Consider the following 13,763-nt stretch of genomic DNA (forward strand, 5'->3'; position numbering starts at 1 on the left):
CTCCCCGGACAGACGAACATCTTGTGTCCTCTTGCACGACTGGTACCTGTCACCTTCGTCTGTTCTCCTTGTACGACCAAATTTCACACAACGTCGGGTTTAACATAGTATTCGCCAGGCCGAAGTAGAATCAAAAGCACGAGGCAGTTTACATCTCATGGATGACGAGCCTGTTGGTGTGTAAGTGGAAAAAAACACCCTAAAAGGCACCATGAATGCGGAGAACCCTGGACAGCCGAAAGCAACCCCAAAAACGGGCTTCCGAAGCTGCAGAGCGAGCAAGTCGGAGATACCCAACTACAGCAAAGAAACGAGACTTGATCTCCGCGTCCCTGCATGCAAACACCAAGAGAAGAAGAAGAAAACCCTCTTGTGGCCTCGAGACGAGTACAACCAACAAGCGATATCTTGTCTAAAGTACTATGCCGAACGGTCGTTTTAGCCGCTGTCCTTGCCGCAAGGCACTCGTATGAAACATCACATCGCACTGGCTCCTTTCCCCAAACGTTCAACCACCTAACCTACTAGGTCATCTTTGCTAGGTTATTCCTTTTGCTCAAGACCCCCCAACTAATTAGTCGCAAGCTACCCAAACACAACGAACCACCGTAGGGCTATCTTTTGCAGCCACCGCCGCTGCGGACGGCCACTGGCAACCACAAGGGGATTCCTCGCTTGCATCCTTCTCGGAGCTTGAGAGCTAGGTGCTCCAGGTGCTCCAGGTGCTCCAGGTGCTCCAGGTATGGCCCCAGCCGCCCTTACATGTCCCTCCCTATTCGGCCACACCTAAGTCGGTCCTGCCCACCTGCTGATGGCCTCCTACCAGTAGCTACAAGAGCCTACGGCCTACCCTCTACCTGTCAAAACCGATGTTCAAGGCCGGCGGGGCCACGGTGACACCCTCCAACGAATGAGAACCCCAGTCAGTCCTATTGCGCTACATTTCGACCTGGCCTACCTACTGGCTTAGCCGCCGCTCTGCCTCGTCAAGTGCAAGACCAACTCCATCAGTTCCCGCTCGACCACTATCTGAGCTACCCGGGGCACGGCTCATCATACTGCTTGTGCGAAGCTGATGGTGGGGATTTCCAATGCGACCCTCTTTCCTTCCCGTGACTTGTGAGCTCTCAAGTCGTCACCAGTAGCAATTTCACTTTTACCCCCGTCGTCCTAAACGGACTGGTCTCAAGCTCGATCAGCGACCAGGTTACATAGGCTTAGGTACATACTCAGTACTCTATCACTGGTCACTGGTCCCGTACCACCGCAGCTTTTGGGCTAGGGTCGCTTTTGCGCGCGAACGAACTGGCTGGGTCTTGACCTGGGCCTGCTCACCACCCCTCATCGATACCTACCTACCCTGAGCGGCCGCTGCGAAAGAGAATGCTCAATGTTGCATGCCTTCATTATTTATCGTCTGTCATACGAGACATTTGATTTCCTAATTTCCAACGCCATCGCAGCAACCGAGCGCAGCTATTTAACATCTGTCTAGAGAACACCATCTCGTCTAGCATTTGCCAGCGTTTCCCCACCACGCGCGTTCCCTAGGATCCAGCCTAACGACACACACAGGCGCAAACCGATTTCTCGCGGACCTTGGCCGAGAAACACCCTCATTGATACAAATTCTTCTTTTTTCTTCTTCTATAATTAAATACACGTCCTTGCCTCTCGCCTGAATCTCCAAGCAGAGCAGCAGGCTCATTTCACGCCAACGCTTCGCCATGGCGGGCTTATTCCGAAAGGTGTACGACTGGTTGCTCCGGACCTTCTGGTTAGTACAATGAATCTGCGTCGCGGGGTCACGTCACATGGCACAAAAGTCTTCACCGCCGCCTGGGACATCTTGACCTTTGCCATGTCGCCAGAGAGGACGGCACCTCCGACTAACTTCTCACAGGGCAACCGAGATGGACGTGACGATGATCGGACTGCAGAACGCCGGCAAGACATCCTTGCTGCGCGTCTTATCGGTGAGCTGAAATGATTTCTGATGGGTGATTCGAGTCGGAGCCGCTGACCTTTGCCGATCCTTTTCTTGCAGGGTGGAGAGTTCACGATCGAGTAAGCCTGGCCACTCCTTGTTTCTTGGGGCAAAAGGCATTTTCATGTCGGCGCTTCCATGTGTACTCGCGCATGTGCTATCTTTCAGAACCAACGCTAATGAACGGCTGTGTAGCTCTATACCCACAGTGGGCTTCAATATGAAAAAGGTACAACGCGGCCATGTCACACTGAAATGCTGGGATCTTGGAGGCCAGCCGCGTTTTCGCCCGATGTGGGAACGGTATTGTCGCGGCGTAGACGCCATCGTGTTCATTGTCGATATCGCAGACCAGGCTCTCCTTCCTCAAGCGAAGGACGAACTGCACTCGCTGATGTCGCAGCCTAGCCTTCAGGGAATTCCTTTGCTCGTGCTCGGTAACAAGTCGGACTTGCCCAACAAGTTGAGTGTCGATGAGCTGATCGATGCTCTGTCGTTGAAAGTCATAGGCAACCGTGAGGTGTCCTGTTACGGCATCAGTGCGAAAGAGGAAACTAACCTTGATGCTGTCATCCAATGGTTAATGAAGTTTGCGAGATGAACGGCCTCCAGGCACACGCTACGACTTCTTCATCAATCTTCGCGCTCTGTTGGTGTCACTTCCATTGCTCGGCAGCACCCGGGAGGGTTTCGGTAACGGCCATGGCGCATGTAACGACGATTACGAGATTTGCGATATAAAGACGGTTCACCTCGGCGACGATCCATAATATATAAGTTCTCTCGCGAGTGGGAAGCTGTGGAACACCACTGGAAGTCAGTGCAGCTTCCTGGAGACTCACACCTTCGGCATTGATATTTCCTTCACCAACCCCGCCATATTGAGCTTGCCGTTGCTTTTGGCCAAGGCATTGCGGCGCAGTAGTGGCAGTTCGATTTCCAGCGCCTGGAAGGGGTTTGGGTGGAAGACAACAGCTCGGAATCGACTTATAGCAGATGGGTCGAATATCTAAGCAAGTGTGTCTAGTTTTGTGGGCGTGCGGCGGGTATCATAGCAGGCGTGAATGAAGCCTCGGTGTATTTAGGCGCGAATGATAGGCGGGTCTCTTTAACGACGATATGAATTTCCTCGATATATGACTTTCCGTCGGGTAGATTTGTAGACTTGTCCATGGGAATTTCAGATTGAGTGCCCACTTGAGGCAATGAGATAGTCTGTCAGGAGAGAATCAAGAATCCCCTGTTGATATCGGTAGAAACAAGTGCTAGAGGGGGCCCAGTTAAGGTGTAGGTGGAGAAGGTCGTTTCACGAGAGCAAAGTAGCGTTGAGCTTCGACGTCGACAGCTCGCAAAGATCCGAACAAGCGCCACACAAAAAGGGGGGCTGAAAAAGGGATTCTGTAGACGATTAAGAAGATCCGAGGAGCAACAAGAGTCGAAGGAGTGGAATGGAAGAAGGGGGAAAAGGCAATGGTGCGAGGGAGTAGGATGTGAACGATACTTCAATGGCTACACACAGACCACTCGCAATGCGGTGATGCGTTGGCAAGCTCACCAGAGCGTTGCGTTGTTCGAAATGGCCTCGCCCTGGCAATGATTGGCCCGTAGCCGGCCTCGCGACGGCTCGCCTCTGTCAAATCATAGGCCGACTCTGCTGCTGTTCTTTCTCTACTACTACTACTACTGCTACTACTGCTACTACTACTACTACTGCTACTACAGATTCTCTATGCGGGGGATGGGGCATGTCCTTGTCCTTGTCCTTGCATGGTTTTCTGCTTCCGTCGTTTCTCAGCTCCTGTTTCCCCCCCTTGGTTTGGATTGGCACACACACACACACACACACACACATACACCTGACACCACGGTTCCGCTCCGGCCCCGTTGTTCGTTGATAGGCACTGCGAGAGACGTGGGCAGAGTAGGTATGGTTGCGCTCTCTTACACCAACCGCGATCGCATGCACATACATACGCTTCGGCGACAGGTGTGTACGGTGACTACTGCACATAGAGAATCCCGTTGTTGCCGCCCTCTTCTCGCTGATCCAACTAGAGCCAATAATAGTGTGCCCGGAGAATTTTGACGTGTCCGCGCATAATCTAGTGCCACATGCTCATTGCAGCGAGACAGACCCTGACAAAATTGTTTCTTACTCTGGCCAGTCTTCTGTTGCAGTAAGTCTATAATGTTGTGTCAAGGTAGGCCGGGCGACATCAAATATGTACTCTTACCAGCCCCATCCATCTTCGGGACTCGGGTTCGAAGGAGGATGGAAACGGTCGGGTCGGTTGACGAGCTTGCATTTCTCCACGATCTATATCTGTATACGGAATTAGGCCATTCGTTCACCTAGCTGACCCGCAGCCAGCAGGGCTGATGCTTCCTCCTGCCAAACTGACTCACGAACTATTTGACCCGCCACTGCTCCGCAAGGCGGAGTCAGGTAGTCAGGGCCGTAATATAGGATCGGGACTATGTGAGAGTTCCGAGAAAACGAGACTTTCCATGGCATCCCGGCTGCGCAACTTGGAATCTTCCATGTCGGCGGTGTACCGGCTGTACGGGTGGTTTGAACCCCGTTTCCGATGTGTCAGTGGATGATAGTGGGTTGATCAGGTACGGTTTCGAAACATCCAATAGTTGCAGGGCTACTTTGCGCGGACGACTCAGAAGATATTCGCAATCTGTGTGACAATCCACCACGATAATACGTCACTGGGGCACAATTTGGAAAAGGAAAGGACGTATTGTCGCTTGAGGTTCGGCGAGATCGGAAGTACCGGCATGCAGGATGCTGCTGCGTCGGGCAACACCTGAGCAAGAGCTTACGAAGTGGCGCGCGCTCTCATACGGCTTTCTGCCATTGTATTTTCTCAAATCATTCATATATGATCCCTCATACGAAGCTGGTGCACTTTGTTGACAAATATGCTTGTTAGTGAATGGGTGAGTGAGTTCTAGCCATTTGCTTGTCGACATCAAGGGATTGGATTTGATTCCAAATGACACCCGAAAGCTTTCCAGCTGCCTGCCACAGCCTTGATAGTGGGTGTAGGTACTCCATAATGCACGCTGTTCGTTTACTCAGCTCAGGCAGGTGCCTCGCGAGCCATAGTACGTTTCCGCCAGTGGTTGCCAAGTCCCGCACAGCCCCTTGTTTCCTTGGTATTTGCGCCATCTGACTTTGATGAAGAGAGATGATGAGACGGCAAAAAGGCTGGGCTTGTATTTTAAAATGCTGAAGGTCTGCCATCCCCAGTCTTCCTGCACTATTTACGTCAATTCCTCCCTGCATATTTACCTCTGGTTGTTCTCGTCTGAACATCATTTTACTCAAGGATATCCATCTCCTCCTACATACCTTGCGCGCAACTTGGACTGCCGACTGCCGGCATTTCATTATTAGTGAAGTGACGCGACCAACGACCTACGTACGTCACGCGAGCCAAATTAAAGTATCCCTGCAATTCCACAGGATTTCACAACCAGCATTTGTCCTCAACAAACATCAACAGTACCACATTTGCCTTAATTGTTTCTTCAATCGAGGCGCACGAAACCAAACATTATCGATGGCGTCTTTCACCGACCACGGCAGCCTCCTTGGCAAGCGATACTACTGCTCGGAGCGTGACGAACAGCTTGGTCGATGTTATCGATCAACCTGGGGCGATTATGGGCGATGGATTTTCGCCGCTATAGTAGTGGTGTTTTTCATCTTCGTCTTCTTCATCCTGGCGTAAGCTTCTCCTTCCATCAAGTCAATCCGTGGAAATTCTCTGACCTGATTATTTACAGTTGCATTACATCGCGTCGCCGCCGCCGCCGCGGCATGCAGCCCATGTACGGGACTGGTTGGATGGCTACCAACGGTGCTGGCAACTACCAGAACAACCCGCAAGCCTATGCGCACCAGCCGCCCCCGGCTTACGGGGCCCAGAACCAGTCCTACCCTATGAACAACTACCAGCAGAACGGCTACTACAGCGGACAGAATGAGGGCGTGCAGGCACCTAAGAATGTCTACCCCCATGACAGCACTGCTAACAACAACAACAACACAACTTACGCTCCCCGGAGGGCCCGCCGCCGCCCAAATAAGCAAGCAAGGCTACGGGATACGATGACGATTTGAGGATAAGGGGACAACTGGATGGACTCACCTTCGTGCGAGCGACGGGCGTCGCTAATTGAACGTCTATTGACGGCGTGGTGAAATGGATAGCCTGCTCGGCATGTACTTTGTGTAATTCGGGGATTTTGTACGGCGCTCAGCCATAATAATTCAAGTCCTAGAAGACCGCAAATGGCGAGCCTCCCTTAACTATCATGCCGATCTTCTGTGTATTCCTTGAAATAAAACTCACTTCTAACGAGGCTCATGCAGAGTCGAAAAGCTGCAAGCTCATGGTGCGGTATTACTAGGCTCAATGCCAAATTGCTGGTGGTTTGAGAGCTTACCTGCGGCGAAGGTCGGGAGGCCTCTTTCAACGCCGGTTAGCATAGCCACCTATAGTTCAGCTGCCGAGTCCGAATCGGCATTGCCTCCCGGCACGATTTGGGGCTTTAGGCTTCTTTAAGTTAGCTGTGATTCCGACATTGCTAAACGCTGTATGTATTCGATTGGGTTAAAATATAGCAGCTGGGAGAAGACCTCCACGCTGTTTATTAGATACGCCCAAGGTACACGGCCGAAGAATATTTGTTTCAACTTTTACCATGGGGGGCTAAAGCTTGTTAGTAAAGAGAACTGTGATGAGCTCAAATTCGTTTGCGCAAAGGGGACCAGAACAGGGACCTCTTTCTCTTGACCGAATCATTATCGAATATATTCATTTTTCAAATCAAAAACCTATCGAGGCATTGTCTCGAATATGTATAGTTGTTTCCAATTCTCGGCTATGCTATGTGGATATTCAGCTTGGGAATACGTATATAACGAACTGCTCACCTCTAGGTCCAATTAATAAGCCACATAGCCAGAGGAATCGATATTTTGCAGCGGACAAGCTTTTCCATCTCTACGGTGCAGGTTATATATTAAATACATACACTCCGTGTCTCGTGTACACCTTGGGAGTAGATCGCAGAACAGCTTTTTGGAGGATAAGTTACGGTGTCACGATGAAATCTCTGCATCCCCAAGTCTTGACCCTTTTGATAGTATTTCAGTGGCATATTAGGAGGCTACGATTCCGATAATTGATTACCCATCACCTACATTATGACATCGGATGCCACCTGAAGAGACGATTCATGCCGTGGGGTATTTAGTTTTCTACGGCCGAATTTTAGAGGGTGTTGCCACACTGCACCATGTGCTCGAGGACCTGTCTTAGGGCTGCGACTATACATGCCTAGCTACATGTGTCATGTATTGGAGTATTTCTGATGTGGCTCTTTTTTGTGATGGCAAAAGAAGGCCATGTGTTTGATTACAGCTGAACCCGAGATGCAGCCAGCCGTTGGAGGCAGACCGACTTGGGGGACTGCCCCTGACGCGAAGCATGGATGGTCTACGTTCGATGGCAACAAGTCAAAGCAACATCATATGCCAATATCACCTGATGAGAAGAATTGTATGTGTATATTGGATAGCAGCTGCCATTACTCTACAGGCTTCGAGTGCCAGCGATGTGTTCGCAACTCGTGGCATCAGACAGCAACTGCTCCGAGGCGTATGAAGGGAAGCGGCATTGGCAATATTCGTACTTTCCCAAGAAGGAGATATCTGCAATATCTGAGACGGGTAAAACAGGTAAGTGCCCATGAGAAATCTGTCGGACCACTTTAGTGGAAACCTACCCTCGTTTTACCCAAGTGAGGAAGGATAAGATCGTGAAATCCTGGAGTTTTCACTTCTGGTCATCTCGCCAGCAAATGCTTCACCACTGACGACAATTTGCTTGTCATTACGCTCAACATGCTGTTGGTTTTTTGACATCTCATTCCTATTCAATTTCTGGTCAATTCGTTTGGGTCTTAATTCGGACCAGCTTATGACTGTCCCGTACATAATCCAATCATTCCTCTTGAAAGCCGTTCTTTTCTCTCTTGCTCGCTCGTTCCCAAAACAACTATCCCACAACACTCGACATCGCCCGCCTATTTCCCCATGGGGGCCATGGATATCGTCATTCTCTTTACATTGGCTTTATCTGCCTTGACCGTCCCACACGTTGAGGCGAGATATGATTATGGCCGTGATGTCCGTCGCGCTTTGCAGAAGCGTCAATCTACCCAGCCAGCAATCACCACAGGAGCGCCCCGAATCAACGGAAGCATCCCCTTCAGAAAAGAAATTCGAAAACTGGAGCAGGATCATGAACAATGGACTTTGTACATCCTGGCCCTGGATTGGATGCAGTTCACCAGTCAAGATGACCCATACTCATGGTACCGCATGACTGGTAGGTCAAGCTTCAGCAGTACTGATCTAGTCTTGTGATATCGTGACTGATTATTCGCAGGCATACACGCAGCTCCATTTGTTGACTACGGCGGCGTCCACGCATTACCAGATGGCGGGGAGAATGGGTACTGCCCCCATGTATCCGTCCTCTTTCCAACTTGGCATCGCCCCTATTTGGCCTATTTTGAGGTTAGTAATGTCTGATATGAATATCTTGGGGACTAGAGTCCCAACCGTAAGTGTAATGCGAGATGCTAATACAGGGTATTTAGCAAGTGATGTACAACATCGTTCAGTACATTGCCTCTCTCTATCCTGCCGGACCACAGCGAATTCGCTTCCAACAAGCTGCCCTAACGTTCCGCATGCCTTACTGGGACTGGGCAGCCACGCCACCATATAATCAGAGTGTGCTTCCCCTGAGCGTTGGTGGCGATTCCGATATTACGGCAGACGGTCCCAGTGGCGTGCAGCAAATTGCCAACCCCTTGTTCACCTTTACCTTCAAACCACTGGACCGTTCAGTTTTCCCAGAATTCCCTGTATGTTTTCTCCTGATTATGTTTGAGGGCAACATAACTAATGAGGATTCAGTTCTTCGAATGGAACGAAACAAAACGGGCTCCCAACCCTCCAAATAGCCCCGATGCCATCTCGAACAACTCCGATGTTGCACGCATGTTGGACGCAGGACTGCGCCAATACCAAACACGCCTCTACAACTTATTTGCCAACAGTGGCAACTATAGCAGCTGGAGCAACGAAGCATGGATACCGGACCCTACCAACGCTTCATATGATTCAATCGAGTCTCTCCATGACACCATCCACCTTGCAGCCGGTGGTGACTCGGGCCACATGGCCATCATAGCCTATTCTGCCTTTGACCCGGTCTTCTTCTTACACCATGCCAACGTGGACAGAATTTTTGCTATGTGGCAGATCCTCTACAACGACTCGTGGGTTGAGCCGATGATGGCCGTTGAGCCTACTCGTACCATGTCGTACGGAGCCAGCCAAAATGCCAGCACCAACTTGACGCCTTTTTCGTCAATGATGGTCAGTTTTGGACCTCAGACATGGTTCGAGACCACCAGGTCTTCAACTATACTTATCCCGAGGTTGCCTCCAAGAGTCGGTCAGATGTCATCAGTGCCATCAACAGGCTCTACACGGATTTCAGCGCGGCCGCGATGTCCATCAAACATGAACGCAAGCGCTACCTTAGAATGGAACCCAACAAGCGCGCAACAGGGGTATTTTGGAACAAAGGGACCCCTGGCGGGTCATTCGTCAACCGAATCATCAAGGCCGGCCACTACCGTGAGTGGGTTGCGAACATCATTGTGAACAAGCATGCCATGAAGACTTCCTTCAAAATACATGTGTTCCTAGGCAGCGTCCCTAGTGATCGTTCGACATGGGAATCAAGCCCCGATCTCGCTGGTAGCCTGGGGATATTTGCTGGGAAGATGTCGGGATCTGATGAGCAAGGACGCCGGATATCTGGAACTGTTCCTTTAACATCAACACTCGTTGACCACGTCTATGACGAGAGGCTCCAGAGCCTTGACTCGACAGAGGCGGAGGCATACCTGCGAGAGAATCTGATGATACGCGTTGTTATCAGCGACGGAACAGTCGTAGAACCCAGCCAGGTAGACGGCTTGAAGATCAGCATCGTGAGCTCTAATGTGAAGGCGGCCAAGAGCAACACTGAATTGGCGAGCTGGGGTAGGGTGGCGTCACATTTTGACATATACGCCCCCTAGATCTTCTTTGTCAAGAGACGCCAATATATTAGTAGCGAATAATGGGCGAGTCCGTAGAGGTGCCCAGAGGCCATTACTGCGCGTAACTAATACTCCAAATACGCTCAGTGCGATGCGATGGCTGATGGCGCGTTGGGTTAATAATCCTAGGAGAGTTTAGCGAATTGATTTCCTCTCCTCTCCACGATTCGCGATAGTTCGAACTCGATATACGTACTCGGTGTTTCAGTTTGCCGCCCTTGGGGGCATTCCACTCTATGTGATAGTTTTAGTTGGAAACCTGCCTTCTTCACAACGTCCAGAGGAAAGATGCGATGCTGTAGAGAGAGCAACTGCACATGAACGAACTCCTGTCGTGTCACTCCAACTCCAGGGAGGGAGGATCGTACGACCGATGCCTGCTATAGCTCCAAGGATATAGGATACAGGATAGACTGTGGGATGTGCAACCAGAACTGTCCGACGATGACCTTCTTACCCAACGAGGCCGGGCCTGGGCCGCGTGTTTGCTTGGGCCCTTCCGGATTGCCTCGCGGGCAAGTTTGCTTGCTTGACACGGCAATGCCAGGAACGGTTTCAGGGTCTCTGGGAATAAGGTTACTTACGGCGTTTCCTGTTTTCCTTTTTGGTCATACGTTGCCTGGCCGCCGTCCTGTCTTTTTTGGGATGGAATAGGCTTACTTGCAGTACTGTGCATGCTGTTTTATGTACAATAACAGCAACACCACTGCCCTCTCTACCCCCCACGCCCAAGTCTGGGCCAATGAGCATGTCGTGTCTTATCTTCCCACACAGCGAGGTGAGTCTTGGGCTGCTCAGTCGGGTTTAGCTTGATTGGCAACCTGCTATCATCTCAGCCAACCTGCTATCATCTCAGCCCCTGCAGTACGACCATTACTTCACCACCAACCTATGAGCTTTCTTTTTCCTCTCTCGTCTTCTCGGCTTGGCGGCTCGCGTCTGGGAAATGACAATGCAATCAGCATTACGACTTGGCTCCTGGCCACTGCCATTGCATCCTGGCCACGACGCGCACAGGTGCTGCGCCGTCTTCCCTGCCCAGAGCAGAGTCTCCTTTCTGCTGCCCACCAATTCCACTTGCGAAGCGGTGGACCAAGACCGACACCGTCCCAGCCGGAGCTGATCGTGCTGATCCGGCAATTTGGCGTAAGGAGTGATGTTGACTGGTAATATCCAGGCTTGTCGTACCCAATGCCCTACGTACATAACTTGAGGACTGCCACAGTTGACCGTGTCTCTTGTCCTTTTCTCTGTCTTCACCCCGGGCACCAAGCTGCATTTTTTACTTTGTCCAAGCCGTGGCCTGTGTAACGCCTCTTCGCAACTAGTGCTGTGCTGTACATGGTGAGGTTCGTGTGATTGGCTGCCGGAGAAGTTGCTTTTTCTGCAGTGTGCGGCCTCCTCTTACACAGAAGACAGGCTCTCCCACACCTCATCCGTTACGACATCAGCCCATTCCCGCTGCCTAGCTTGCCGTATTCTACCTGCCTACTCCTGAAGTACAATAGTCCAGAATATTAGTCTTGCTACCCCACGCTCACACCCTAGACTTCTTCGGACGGCGTGGTATGCTACTTCACCTGGCTGAAACCATCCTTGCGACTCATGGGCAGACCGAATCTCTGTTTTAGTGTCTAAGAGCTCCTCTGGAACAAGGTGCCCGTCCTTCCCCTACAACTAAAAAACCGAGGCGTTTCCCTTCTTCGTTGTTACGCCGAGCCATATTCGTATCGGTTTTGTCGAGATTTCGCTCCTGGTTGGGCTCAACATCGTCAATATGGTGGTACTCGAGGGCGTCGACCTGGACGCCTTGAACTACATCGTCAAGGTGCCCTACAATGGTACAGGCGCGCAGGGCGGTGATTCTCTGACGGAAGACCTCAACATTTGGTATGAAGTGAGCTACACCTGCCCCTGAACTATCATTCTGACGCTATCTTCTAATGATCTTGGTGATGATAGAGCGGAGACATTGGATGGATGATCACAGCAACGGCCCTTGTTTTACTCATGATACCTGGCGTTGGGTATGTACAAGAATCGCAGCAACAGACATGATCGTGACTGTAATCACTAACGCGAGTCTTCCAGTTTCTTTTACTCCGGCCTTGCCCGAAGAAAGTCGGCCCTGTCACTCATTTGGCTCTCGATTATGGCCACTGCCGTAACCTCGTTCCAGTGGTTCTTCTGGGGCTACTCCTTAACCTTCTCGCACACGGCCGGTCCCTATATTGGCAACCTGGCAAATTTCGGCTTCAAGGACGTTCTAGCCAGACCCTCGGTTGGATCCGACAGGATTCCCGACTTGCTGTTCGCTGTTTACCAGGGCATGTTCTCGGCCATCACGGTGGCACTTGCGACAGGCGCCGTGGCTGAACGCGGCCGCATGCTTCCTTGCGTCATCTTCATGTTCATTTGGGCCACCATCATCTACGACCCGATTGCTTGCTGGACGTGGAACCCGAGCGGCTGGTCCAACAAAATGGGCGGCCTAGACTTCGCTGGTGGTACCCCGGTGCATATCGCGTCGGGCGCTGCCGCCTTGGCCTACTCGATGATGTTGGGAAAGCGACGTGGACACGGGACCCACGAGCTCAACTATAGACCGCACAACGTCACACATATCGTCATCGGCACTGTCTTCCTGTGGGTCGGCTGGTTCGGCTTCAACGCCGGATCTGCGCTCTCGGCCAACTTGCGCGCCGTCATGGCTGCTTTCGTCACGAACCTTGCTGCTTGCGTGGGAGGCGTGACTTGGTGTGTCTTGGATTACCGGCTGGAGCGCAAGTGGTCGACTGTCGGGTTCTGCTCTGGTATTGTTGCAGGGCTCGTCGCTATCACGCCGGGTTCAGGTATGTCCCAATAAATTGAAAGAAGCCGCTGTGATGTCTACGGGCTTTCAGCTGATACGACAGCCATAGGATACGTACCCTCGTGGGCTGCTGTTCCTTACGGGATTCTCGGGGCTGGCTTTGCCAACTACGCCACGAAGCTCAAGTTCCTCGTTGGCATCGACGACGCTCTCGACATCTTTGCCGTGCACGGGATAGGAGGCTTAGTGGGAAACATTCTCACGGCCTTCTTCGCACGAGCTGACATCGCCCACCTGGACAACATCCAGACCATCGAGGGTGGTTGGCTCAACCAGCACTGGATCCAGCTCGCCTACCAACTGGCCGACTCGGCCGCGGGAGGAACCTACTCCTTCGTCGGCACGAGCTTGATTTTGTTCCTCCTCAACCTGATCCCGGGTCTGCAGCTGCGCGCCACCGAGGATGCCGAAATCCTGGGCATCGATGACGCTGAGATTGGCGAATTTGCGTACGACTACGTCGAGCTGACGCGCGAGGTGCTCAACGACGTCGATGGCGATGGCGGCGAGGCCGGGAGCCACTACTCGGGCGCCGACTTGAACCCGTTCGATCCCCGCGAAAAGAACTCGATACCGCTCATGGACACGCGCATCTACGCCGGGACGTCGGCGCAGCAACCGCACGCTCGGTGACTATCAATGGATCTGAGGCGGTCCAGCTCCAGTCCGATCGATCAATCGCCTACAGCTAAGAGG

The 13,763-nt window shown here is 51.8% G+C and overlaps 4 protein-coding genes across 4 annotated transcripts; all 4 read left to right on the forward strand.

Moving 5' to 3' along the window:
• The first annotated feature begins 1,696 nt into the window (after window positions 1-1,696).
• Window positions 1,697-2,618, forward strand: PG998_002115 (uncharacterized protein). Its single transcript, XM_066868933.1, has 4 exons — window positions 1,697-1,777; window positions 1,904-1,976; window positions 2,048-2,067; window positions 2,183-2,618. The coding sequence occupies exons 1-4, from the start codon at window positions 1,728-1,730 to the stop codon at window positions 2,586-2,588; spliced, it is 549 nt and encodes a 182-aa protein (XP_066737348.1). The 5' UTR covers window positions 1,697-1,727; the 3' UTR covers window positions 2,589-2,618.
• Window positions 2,619-5,562: 2,944 nt separating this feature from the next.
• Window positions 5,563-6,125, forward strand: PG998_002116 (uncharacterized protein; the record flags this gene model as incomplete). The annotated part of the gene is made up of 2 exons (XM_066868934.1): window positions 5,563-5,729; window positions 5,789-6,125. The coding sequence occupies 2 exons, from the start codon at window positions 5,563-5,565 to the stop codon at window positions 6,123-6,125; spliced, it is 504 nt and encodes a 167-aa protein (XP_066737349.1).
• Window positions 6,126-8,114: 1,989 nt separating this feature from the next.
• Window positions 8,115-10,174, forward strand: PG998_002117 (uncharacterized protein; the record flags this gene model as incomplete). Its single annotated transcript, XM_066868935.1, has 5 exons — window positions 8,115-8,400; window positions 8,461-8,591; window positions 8,675-8,944; window positions 8,997-9,461; window positions 9,524-10,174. 5 exons carry the CDS (start codon window positions 8,115-8,117, stop codon window positions 10,172-10,174), a joined length of 1,803 nt encoding a protein of 600 aa, XP_066737350.1.
• A 1,798-nt stretch (window positions 10,175-11,972) lies between these two features.
• PG998_002118 (ammonium transporter) lies at window positions 11,973-13,700 on the forward strand (the record flags this gene model as incomplete). Its single annotated transcript, XM_066868936.1, has 4 exons — window positions 11,973-12,092; window positions 12,158-12,222; window positions 12,287-13,047; window positions 13,117-13,700. The coding sequence occupies 4 exons, from the start codon at window positions 11,973-11,975 to the stop codon at window positions 13,698-13,700; spliced, it is 1,530 nt and encodes a 509-aa protein (XP_066737351.1).
• Between the last annotated feature and the right edge of the window lie 63 nt (window positions 13,701-13,763).

This window comes from Apiospora kogelbergensis (genome assembly GCF_038363985.1).
Source record: "Apiospora kogelbergensis strain CBS 113332 chromosome Unknown utg000001l_segment0_segment0, whole genome shotgun sequence".
In the NCBI taxonomy this organism is placed as follows: Eukaryota; Fungi; Ascomycota; class Sordariomycetes; order Amphisphaeriales; family Apiosporaceae; genus Apiospora; species Apiospora kogelbergensis.

Bases quoted from the DNA above. Each gene is read 5' to 3' on its own strand.
- PG998_002115 (XM_066868933.1), top strand. From the start codon at position 1,728: ATGGCGGGCTTATTCCGAAAGGTGTACGACTGGTTGCTCCGGACCTTC. The intron at 1,778-1,903 runs GTTAGTACAATG...AACTTCTCACAG, and splicing joins TGGTTGCTCCGGACCTTCTG to GGCAACCGAGATGGACGTGA. The intron at 2,068-2,182 runs GTAAGCCTGGCC...ACGGCTGTGTAG, and splicing joins GGTGGAGAGTTCACGATCGA to CTCTATACCCACAGTGGGCT.